At 36.0% G+C, this 11,650-nt stretch overlaps 1 protein-coding gene and 2 pseudogenes across 3 annotated transcripts; 1 reads left to right on the top strand and 2 right to left on the bottom strand.

The window, feature by feature from the left end:
- Nucleotides 1-1,433: 1,433 nt before the first annotated feature.
- Nucleotides 1,434-3,166, bottom strand: LOC114289520 (cytochrome P450 94A2 pseudogene; annotated as a pseudogene). The gene has a single exon (XR_014350529.1). The product of XR_014350529.1 is annotated as a cytochrome P450 94A2 pseudogene (transcript).
- Nucleotides 3,167-4,402: 1,236 nt separating this feature from the next.
- Nucleotides 4,403-6,910, bottom strand: LOC145807486 (U3 small nucleolar RNA-associated protein 18 homolog pseudogene; annotated as a pseudogene). The gene is made up of 2 exons (XR_014350623.1): nt 6,720-6,910; nt 4,403-5,890 (listed from the first exon to the last, which is right to left on the bottom strand). The product of XR_014350623.1 is annotated as a U3 small nucleolar RNA-associated protein 18 homolog pseudogene (transcript).
- A 3,147-nt stretch (nt 6,911-10,057) lies between these two features.
- LOC145806923 (protein FAR1-RELATED SEQUENCE 5-like) lies at nt 10,058-11,650 on the top strand. Its single transcript, XM_082904781.1, has 2 exons — nt 10,058-11,415; nt 11,503-11,650. The coding sequence occupies exons 1-2, from the start codon at nt 10,058-10,060 to the stop codon at nt 11,648-11,650; spliced, it is 1,506 nt and encodes a 501-aa protein (XP_082760907.1).

The following is an 11,650-nucleotide window of genomic DNA, read 5'->3' as shown; positions in this document are numbered from 1 at the left end:
TTTTAATGAGCTCGAGTTCAAACCTCAAACGCAAAAAAAAATTAACAAACCGAGTTCAAATGAGCTCTTACCAAACCAAAATCGAGTCTATTCATAACCACTCTTCATTTGCAACCCTACTTTCAAATGCATTTGAAGTTCTTCTACTAAAAAGCAACAATGTTTATGAAACTAACCTTCAAAATTAAAATAAATTGCACTTGGTCTCCTTTATGTTTGGTTTTTTTTTTATTTTGACCCTTGAAGTTTATTTATTTTTCATTTTGACCTTTCATGCTTTAATTTTTTTTTTAATTTACTTCAAAAACTAATTTACGTCCAAAATTATATTAAAAAAAAAAATGGCATATTGACAATTACGTGACATAAAAACATTTTATTATATATAATTTACATCTTTGACATAAACTCAAATTCTAATATAATAATATTTTTTATATTATTTGACAGTTAAAGTGATATTTTTTCAATCTAATTTTAAATAATAATTAGCTTTAAAATTAAATTTTAAAAAAAAACTTGAAATCTAAACCCCCAAAGTAAATAAAATAAAATAAATTCCAAAGCATAAAGTAAAAAATAGCCAAACACAATTTATCCAAAATTAAACTTAAGTGCTTACAAAAGAGAGTTTGAAAATGAACTTCCTCAAGTTAATCTATCATTTTTTTCCTTCCTTTTAATGTTACACATTATTTAATAAATATCATAAAAAGCTTTGTGTAGAGGTGAGCATCGTGTCGTATTGAGTTATGATCATGTTGTATCATCTCGGGTTTGATGTAGAATTATCTCAATACTAACTTAACTTAACTTATTTTATTATTTTGTGTTATTGTGTCGTGTCATTTTTAATTCATATAGTGTTAATGTGTCATGTCAAAAAAATTCACTATTAATTAAAAATATTAAATTTATGAAAAAAATTGAAAATTCCCAAGTTAAATTTATAAAATTAATCTCTATTGAATGAAATTATTTATAAAAATATTTGATTTCAACTTAATTTTATTTTCTTAATTTATAAAAATTATATTTTATTATTATATTTTTTACTAGATTAATTCAAATAATAGACAAAAAAAATACATTGAGTTCAATTAAAAGTAAAAATAAATTATATATTAAACTTAAAATATTATTTTAGATATTTTTTAATAAATTCAATGTAATTGTGTAAGAGATTAAAAAATGTCATAATACTCTTTAGTGGAAATAATATTAACCAAGTCTTCATTATACAGGTTATTCGTATCAATTTCGTATTATACAGATTTGGCATTAACCTGTTTTGTTTAATATTCGTATTATCGAGTCGTGTCATATACGTGTTCATGTCAAGAAATGATCAATCCTAACCCGCTAACTTCATATACGGTTCGAATCGTATTATCGTATCATGTCACAAATTGTCACCTTTAACCTCATGAAACTAATTTAAGAATGATTGTATAACATATAATAAAATAATAAAAATATTACAAATTAATCTAATGATGGAGAATTTTCATGAAAGCTTTTCATGATGCCTAACATTATTTTTAAAAACAAAAACATTTTTTATTTGAAACAAAAATGAAAATTAACTCTTTTTCTTTCTTTTTTTTTTTTAATATAAAAAGACATCACAAAGTCGCAGCCCTTTCTTCAATCCTCACCGGAAAACCACCTTTCATCTTCGAAGTCAAGTAAACTACGAATTTCGGCTCAACACCTTCCTCAAACGCCGGCACAATCCGAAACCGCCGCAAAACACCCCCAACCACCCTCTTCATCTGCAAGAACGCCATCTCCTTCCCTATGCAAACCCTAGGACCCGCCTGAAACACCGGGTACGCATACGGGTCCCTCGCCAAGAACCTCCACTCCGCCGCCGCATCATCATCTCTCTCCAACCACCTCTCCGGCCTGAACCCCACCCGGTCCTTTCCCCACAGCTCATCCGACCTCCCCATTGCGTAAGGATGGTAATTCACTCTCATACCCTTCTTCACTACTGTCCCATCTGGCAACACGTTATTCTTTAAAGCTTGTTTTCCGTCAATGGGGATGGGTGGGTAGAGTCTCATGGTCTCGCTCAACGACGCGTGTGTGTAAACCATGTCTTTCACTTCTTCGTAGATCGGAGCTTTTGATTTTTCATTGATTTGTTTGAGAATCTCAGTTTCTACATCTGGATTTTTGGAGACGAGCCAGAAGAACCAGATTAAAGCGGTCGTGGTGTCACGACCCGCTAGTATGAAGCTGATGACAATGTCGGTGATAAAGTTTTCATCTAAATGCCCTGAATTCAAGAATCTCGATAGGAGATCAGCAGATTCGAGTGATGATTTTGAATTCAGTTCCTGTTTCTTTTCTTTGATGATTCGTTTGGCGAATTCGCGAACTTCATTGACAGCAATTCGAAGCTCTTTTTCAGACCCAATGTTCAGAACCCGCTTAATTTTCCAAATCAGTGGATGAGTCGCTGAAAACCTTCCGCAGATGATACGAACCGAGCTTTCAAAAGCTTCCGCTAATTTCGATTGCGGGAGAGATGGTAACAAACAGGCAGGATCGTATCCGAAAGCGATCTCGGATATATTATCGAATGCTAATCTCTGGAGAACGTCTTGAAGATCCAGCACGGTTTTGTTCGCGGCCGCGGCGGCGAGGATTGGGATGAGGCGGTGGTTGAGCTCGGCGTCCACCACGTGTTCGACGAAATTCCGAAAAGACTTTGTGTTGAATTCTTGGCTAGAAACATGCCTCTGGAGCTTCCATCTGGAGCCGTCGGCGGTGAAGATGCCATCGCCGAGTAGGCCGGAGGGGTGGTTCGAAAGGCGTCACCCTTCTGGTAGAGATGGAAGTGGGTCTTGAGGATGTGTTGGGCATTGGAAGGGTTGGCGGTGAAGACAACGCGGCGGCCGAGAGGGCGGTGGAGGACGAAAGTCGAAGAGGGTGATCTCGTTATGACATCTGAAATCCATTGGAAGCGGCGGTGTTGATTGGCAGAGATTGCGAAGAAGGAGCCGATTAATGGGTATGAGTTTGGTGGAGTCTTGGAGGAGTTAGATGAAGAATGGGATGTAAAAGTGGACTTGGATTTGATGATGAAGAAGAAGAAGTAGAGGAAAATAAGAAGGGAAATGAGCAGAGAAGTGGAGATTAGCTCAAGGTCTAACATGGCTGATATCAGAATACTTTTCGAAAGTGAACAACAATGCATAGGAAAAGTCAAGCCGCCAGACAAAAAACCAAAAAATATATATATATAAGAGAAATTATTTAATACTCTCAATACCAGGTCACTACACTTCAAATAAATTATTAATTATTCAGGGGAGCTGTTAAGATGTGCACCTCAATAAGATGTGCACATCATATACACATCTATTTTAAACCATCAGATTTTTATAAATTAATCTCAGCCACCGATTAATTTAATTAGGAATATTCATAACCTGTTCAACCGGTGGTGACCTTTTTTCAAATTTCTTCGGTTTTTTTTCCCCCAAAGCCCTTGTTTTTTAGACAGCACGCAGACGTTCTTCTTCGACCTCGAAGACCATCCCTCGAAGACCATCCCTGCGAAGAAGACCTACCCTCGACTTCGCCTGAAGGTATGTCTCTCTCTCTCTCTCTCTCTCTCTCTGCAGCTTTTTTCTCTCCCCCTTTCTCCATATCCATTCTATGAAACCCCTTTCCCCCCTTTCGTCTCCTATAATTTGCTCTAATGAAGAATGGAAGTTCTATTACGTTGTGTTTGGATTTGTAGATTTTGGATGAAAGGATTTGAGGATTAATTATTCAAGGAGAATAGCTCAAGTTTAGATATAATAGTTGATATATGGATTTCAAGATTAAATTTAAGAGCTTTACATCATGATAGATTATGATGAATGACAGCCTTTACACTATGGTTTAGAATTATACAAAGATCATAGCAAATTACTCATCTTCTTACTATACAATATCTTCTCCTAATCTATTTATTACAATCATCTCTCCTATATTTGAATCTCAAATCCCTTCATTTGAAATCCATCTATGCATAAAGATTCTAACTGATTATAACAAATAATTAATTTATCTTTCCTGCCAAACAATTGATTTCAAGTAAAACACTCAACTTATTCAACTTTCAGTTTTCTTTAATTATTTCTCTTTTGTTAACCTTTTTATTGATTATCTGCTCATTGTTAGCTTTTCAATAACTCTTTTTAAATTCTTGAATTTAAAAGATGACTACACAAACAAACACTACAAAAGCAGCAATTTAACCTATGATGACCAAGTTGGTGTTTGCAAGCCATTTACAAGGACAATGATTTGCTGGAGCTCCAAACAGGCTGAAACAGCACCCTTCAGTCTAAAATTTAGATTAAAGGGGTCTGCCTCCATAGAGTACTAGTACAAAATAATTCAAACTATTCAAATTGCACAACAATACTTGGGTACAGTAATATACTATTTCTTCAATAAAGATAAAGATAAAGATAACGAGATTGCGATTTTCAATCAATCAAATAGAGAGAAGCGACAAATGATTCTTCTTGAGAAACAAATAAAAATGTCTTTGTAAAGAATTAAGAATTCAGTGCTTTAAAAGATATTTGTATTTCTTTTCTTTTCTCTTTCTTTCTTTTTTTATATAAACGCTATTTATATATACCCTTCATTACCCACAAACGCTAATGATCAAGCTGTGCCATTCATTTTGAGTGTTCCAACAAGTTCCTTTGTTTTGGATGAAACTAACAAAATATACCCTTCATTACCCACAAACACAATTGTATTAGAATCGGGCAAAACCTCAAAAACTTCCAAGCTCTTCTCTTCCCGGCCAGTCAGTGGACCTATTTTACCGTAGCTTTCACTAGATCGAAACTATAGAAAAACTTTCTTCTTCCTGATGCTATTACTTGAGATCCATCAGGTAAGAAACATGCCTTTCAAATGGGACAATCATCTAGGAAAATGCTTTGTATTTTGGTGTTCCTTATGCCATCTATCAGAAAAAATCTGAGTTTTTTTATCTAATCCAGCAGTAAGGAGCAATTGGGCATTTGTGTGGAACTGAACTGAATTTATTGGAGCATTGGAAAGATCATCTGCATTTGCATATACTAATCTCAAGTACTCAAGGAGTCCAGGCAATAGCTTCACCCTGCTCTTCACAACGAGGTCCTCATTTGTTCAAAGAATGTCATCTACACCTTCAACATCTTTACAACCACGCGCAAGAACTACCCCATTTTCTATATCAGAATCTTCATCATCAGAGCTGCAATTCCTTGGCTGTGAATCACGTTGGGCCCACTCTGTTCCCGGGTTCAATTTTACATGATGAGCCCTTAATCTGGACACATGCGCAGAACCAGAGATCACACTCTCGTCCTCTTCCTTCCTCAGCTTCCTCAATCTGTTGACTTTAGCTATATTTATACTGGCCTTTTCTTCTTCATCATCCACCCATACAGGTTTCCTTTGCCCAGCTTCGTCTGCATCATCACTACTCTCCCGGAATTCTGCATCATCTTCATAAACAGAAAGTACGCTATTCGCAGACTTCTCTGTAAAGAACAAAGCAGAACTTTTGTCAACCCCACCTCTCAGTTCCTCATCATCTTCCTTTCCAAACTCAACTGGGGAGTCCAAACAACCAAACAAAAAGGTCTCTAACTTCATCATTTTTTTCCCTTCCTCAATTTCCAATTGTTTGTCGTCTTGCTTGCGCTCTTCCTTTCTCTTCTTTATTTTGTATGTAATTGACTCTTGTCCTCTTTTCTATCTTCAATCTCTTGGTCAGCTTCCAAGAGTGAAGGCTGGTCAGAAGCCTTCCGTTTAACCTTCTCAAGTTGGTCCACATTTTGAGAAATCAAACTCATCTTTTGTAAAAGGGCTACTTCTGCATAAATCAACCAGTAGATAATAATGCAGTCACTAACAATATCGACAGGACAAGGATTCTCAAGTTTTCAAATAACAAAGAAACTAAAAACATCCACACATTGAAACAGCAGCCTCAACTACGATCATGGGATGCACAAAAGAATACTCGAACAAACCATCAATCTTGGTTTTGGTTCTTCAACCAGCAAACTTAACCACCAACACCACTCAAAAATACCCCCAAAAAACACTTGTATACAAAAAAGATTCTATTCTATTATACAACATGAGCACCCAAGTTGTTGTGAACTCCGTCATGCTATTTTTAACAGATTCAGTTTCACAAATTTTGGTGGCAAACATGAAAATTAAAATTTTGCATTAACCACACATTTTACACAGCTCAAAAAACTGCTTCAGTTTTCATATTTTGAATTGAATTGGACACTTCACAACATTTTTCACCAATCCTATGCACACACATCACATCTGCCACCAGTTCTAGTTTTGTTTGTTAACAAGCTTAAAATAATTGTGTACTGATGCACAACTCTGTTACATACAAAACCTTGAAAACAATTGAGAAAAACATAATCAAAACAATACAAAGTAAAGATAAAAAGCTTAGAGCATCCACAGTGGGCTACCAAAGGAGCTGCCATTGCCAAAAACTCCCCCAAACAGAAAATAATATTTTTTAACAATTCACCAAAAAAACAAAGAGACTAAAAACAACAACAATAATCACAAACAATAATCAAGCAATATCAAACAAATTTCAAGCAATCTCAACAAATTTAAGCAATTCTCCATCATCAAAAAGACGATTTCAGAAAAATAAATACATGGACTTCAAGATGCCTGAGGGGTTTCAGACGATTTTAGGAATCCCAAGCTTCGTCTTTTTCATCTGCTTCATCTGCTTGCTTCATCTGCTTGCTTCATCTTAGGGTTTGTTTGTGTGGTTTGGGGGTTTAGGCTCCAAAGGGTTTAGGGTTTAGAGAGAGATAAAACATCCATGGCCTTTGACTATAGTTTGACCCCAATATTTCTTACTGTATCTTAACAATGTTCTAAATTCTTTAATGGAGACAACTTTATTTGTTTTTATTTTGATTCATAGCAATAGTGGTAGTGACAACACATACTCATCACTTCTGCTACTATGTCCTACATACTAAAAATTTCTTCAAATGTCACTGTTTTCATGATATATTATAATACTAGTGAAAGCAACTATCTTTAAATACTTTGGTAAAGATCCAATGAAGGTACCTGTATAAGATAGTGAGGGGTGGTGGGCTGGCTTCTTTGTCAATTGGCATGAGTGCATTCAATATAAGAATTGTACGTTGCAATCCGAAGCAATAAAATGGACATTAGGTTAACAAATGTGTTACATGAACTCTTTTACTTCTTTCCATTTATACTTGTGTTCACTAAATATGACAAGATTAAGGGTGACTCAATTAAATTCACTAATTTTATATAATATTTGAAGAAGAAGACAATTACATTAGCAAGTAAACACATTTCGTCTCAAACAAATAGAGATACAAATTGATGTATATTCCTAAATAATTGACAATATTTGATCAAAAAATATTATGCAATATGCAATATATATGGGTGTTTAAGAGGTGTCCCACACTCTTATTGAACTTTTGAATCTAAAATCTAGATTTAGGAATATGTGGTTACCGAGTTATCAAAAAAATGATCCAATAGTCCATCCAATCAAATAATATATATATATATATATATTTTGTTTCTTTCTAGATCTTTTTTTTTTTTCATCTTTTAAGTGATAAATCAGTTGGTGTTGGTACATTTGTTTAACTGTTTATGTAATGGTTATTGATTCTTTGAACAAAAGTAGTACAGTTTCATCTCTATTATTGGTTATGTAGTTTGTTAATGTGAAAAGATGTGCAAAATAATATTTTTCATACATGGATCCTTCCTTTTCGCCCCATAATCATAAATCTCCTTAAGTATTGTCTTCTTTACTGACTCTGTTTCGATGTTCTGTTGTTGTTTGTCACAGGTCCTCAATTTCTACATCTTAACGTAGAAGTGAAGCTATACCTCCTCCCTTCCTCCCTCCGTAGCAGTTGCATTGGCAGGTGTGCTTTTTAATTTATTTACTTTTAATTAATAGCAAGTCACTGCCAGGTGTGCTTTTTATTTATTTGTTTATTTTAATTGATAATAGGATACTTGCAAGTGTGCATTATTTAGTTATTTTCTTTCAATAAATAACAGGGCACTAGCGGGTGTGCTTATTTATTTGTTTGATTTTATTTAAAGTAGGGCACTGGCAGGTGTGCTTTTTTGTTAATTTGTTTTATTTTAATTGATAGTAGAGTACTTGCAGGTGTTTTTTTATTATTTCCATTCAATTGATAGCAAAGCATTGGTGGGTGTGGTTATTTGTTCATTTTCTTTTAAGAATTGATAATTTATAGCAGAGCACTGGCGGGTGTGCTTTTTTCTATTTTCTTTTAACAATTGACAATTGAAAGCAGAGCACTGGCAGGTGTGCTTTTTCTATTTTCTTTTAACAATTGAAAATTGAAAGCAGAGCACTGGCGGGTGTGCTTTTTTCTATTTTCTTTTAACAATTGATAATTGAAAGCAGAGCACTGGCGGGTGTGCTTATTTGTTCATTTTGTTTTAATATTTGATAATTGAAAGCAGAGCACTGGCGGGTGTGCTTTTTTCTATTTTCTTTTAACAATTGATAATTGAAAGCAGAGCACTGGCAGGTGTGCTTATTTGTTCATTTTGTTTTAATAATTGATAATTGAAAGCAGAGCACTGGCTGGTGTGTTTTTGAATTTATTTCCTTTCAATTGATAGCAAAACATTGGCGGGTGTGCTTATTTATTTGTTTGCTTTTAATTTATAGCAGGGTACTGATGGATGTGCTTTTTTATTTATTTGTTTCATTTTAATTGATAGTAGAGTACTTGAAGGTGTGTTTTCTTATTATTTGCGTTTAATTGATAGTAAAGCACTGGTGGATGTGCTTATTTGTTCGTTTTCTTTTAAGAATTGATAACTGAAAGCAGAGCACTGGCGGGTGTGGTTTTTTATATTTTAATTTATAGTAGGGTACTTGCTGGTGTATTTTTGTATTTATTTGCTTTGAATTGATAGCAGGACACTGGCAGGTGTGCTTATTTATTTGTTTGATTTTAATTTATAGGAGGGCACTGGCGGGTGTGTTTTTGTGTTGATTTGTTTGATTTTAATTTATATAATGGCATTTACGAGTGTACTTTGTTATTATTTACATTTAACTGATGCCAAATCTGCACATCTGTTGTCTACGTGCACATCTGTTGTCTATGCGATTTGTTATGTAGATATGACGGATGAACCTGAAAGTAGTAGGCAGAAAGAGGTCAACAGTAAAATTGACAATCAAGTTGCTCCGGATGGCAAGGATGATGTTGTCGATGGGAAAGAAGAAGGGTTAGCTTCCCAAACCTATGATTGTTTACGAATGCTTACTAAGGTTGATGTTTTGCAAATGAAATTCAATTCAGAGGAGGATGCTTATTCTTTCTACAATGCATACGCTAGGGTCATCGGTTTTAGCGTACGAAGAAGTAGGAAACGAATTTGTGGAGACAACAAATTTGTAGAGAGTAGGAAATGGGTTTGTTCAAGGGAAGGTGTAAGAGAGAAGAAATACTTACAGCGTGTGGAACGGGTGAGAACTCCCAGGGCAGAAACTAGACTTTTTTGTAGTGCCACATTTCGTGTGCGTTATGACAAGACAATTAAAAAATATGTTGTGACCCACTTTGTAGGGGAGCATAACCATCCCTTGGCAGCACCACACTGCGTCCCTTTTTTGTGGTCACATAGGTTTGTAACAAGTGCAGACAAAGCTCAAGCAAATGCCATGCGCAATGTGGGTATGACAACGAGTCAAATCATGGATTTTATGGTCCATCAATCAGGGGGTTATGAGAAGGTGGGCTTCATTCACAGAGATTTGCACAACCAGTTCCAAGCTGAGCGCAAAGTACAACTCGCAGAAGGGGATGCAGAGGGTGCCTTAGGATACTTATCAGCTAAACTAGATGCAGATCCATTATTTTTTTTCAAGTACAACGTCGATAAGGATAACCGGTTGGACAAGATTTTCTGGGCAGATGGTAGGTCTCGGATGGACTATGCTGCATTTGGTGATGTATTGGTATTTGATACAACTTATCGTACAAATCAGTATAAGAAGCCATTTGTGATTCTAGCTGGCGTGAGTAACCATTTTATGACAATCATATTTGGATGTGCTTTGTTGCCTGATGAGACAATGGAGACATACACGTGGGTGTTGGAAACGTTAATGGAGGCCATGGATGGACAAAGACCCATCTCTGTTGTAACAGACGGTGATAGGGCAATGTGTCAGGCAATCGAAAGAGTTATTCCAAATTGCAGACATCGTTTATGTTCTTGGCATCTGGAGAAAAATGCCTCAACAAATGTCCACATACCAGAATTTACTAGTGATTTCGCGCAGTTGATGTTAAAGAAATGTCAAATTGTTGAGTTTGACAATGCGTGGGCTCGTATGGTGAAACAATACAAGTTGGAGAACAATAACTGGGTGTTGGAGATTCACCGCAAGCGTGATAAGTGGGCTGAGGCGTATCTTCGTGGTCACATGTTTGCTGGGATGAGGAGCACTCAACGTGTCGAGGGTATGAATGCATATTTCAATATGTTCCTACAACAAAAGGTAAAGTTGTACGAATTTGTAGCACAATATGATAGGGCTCTTGCTAGGATGCGTGTTAATGAGGCAGAAACAGAATCTAAAACAGATAATAGTTTCCCGGTTTTGACTACGCCATTGAGAAGTTTGGAAAAACATGCAGCTGAGCTCTTTACTCGGAAGATTTTTTCATTGTTTCGACGTGAAATCAGCAAAGAGGGTAAATTGTTTGTGATGGAAAGAGTTGAGTTGGAGGATCGTCGCACCTATCGTTTTGGTGAGTACAAGGCACCAACAAGCACCTGGACGGTTGAGTATTTTCCAGCAGATATCACAATAAAATGTTGTTGCTTGAAGTTTGAATCGTTTGGCATCCCTTGTTGCCACATGGTTGCTGTCATGAAATCTGAACAATTAATGTGTATTCCACCAAGTTGTATCTTGAAGAGATGGACAAGACGTGCTAGGTCAGGATATCAACAACCAAGTCTTACCCAAATTTGTAGCACCCTAACACAGACAGCCCGGTTCGGTATACTAAGCTCATGTTTTAGTGAAATGTCATATTATGCCTCACACGCAGACAACGATTTTGAAGAGGCAAGGGAAATGGCTTTCCAGATGACATTGAAGATGAAAAAGCGCTGGGCAATGCGAACAAAATATAATACCGAGGTTGGGGACAAAAATATTGCACCCAAACTATGTGGCGTTGGTGATCCTAATGTAGTGAAGACCAAAGGGAACCCTGGAGGGACATCTTCTATGGGTAAACCTCTAAAACGAAGGCGCTGTGGGTATTGTAGGTATGGTACTTTAATTGCATGTCCTTCTTCCATCCTGTTGCATGTACATGATTATTAAAATTGTTTATGTGTTATTTGCTACTGTAGGAGCATCGGACACACGAAGCGAACGTGTAAAAAATTGGCTTCAACTAGCCGGAGAGAGGGTAGCGACTCAGACATTGAAACATTCTTGAACACAGAGTTGGAGCCCCACATGGAAGATATTGATGAACCGACAAATTCTCAAGTGTAG

The sequence above is a fragment of the Camellia sinensis genome, chromosome 14, assembly GCF_055761805.1.
Source record: "Camellia sinensis isolate YWXY chromosome 14, ASM5576180v1, whole genome shotgun sequence".
NCBI classification, from domain to species: Eukaryota; Viridiplantae; Streptophyta; class Magnoliopsida; order Ericales; family Theaceae; genus Camellia; species Camellia sinensis.
The sequence above is the reverse complement of the archived record's forward strand: the minus strand, read 5'-3'. Positions and strand labels throughout refer to the sequence as shown.

Bases quoted from the DNA above. Each gene is read 5' to 3' on its own strand.
- LOC145806923 (XM_082904781.1), top strand. From the start codon at position 10,058: ATGGACTATGCTGCATTTGGTGATGTATTGGTATTTGATACAACTTAT. The intron at 11,416-11,502 runs GTATGGTACTTT...TTGCTACTGTAG, and splicing joins AGGCGCTGTGGGTATTGTAG to GAGCATCGGACACACGAAGC.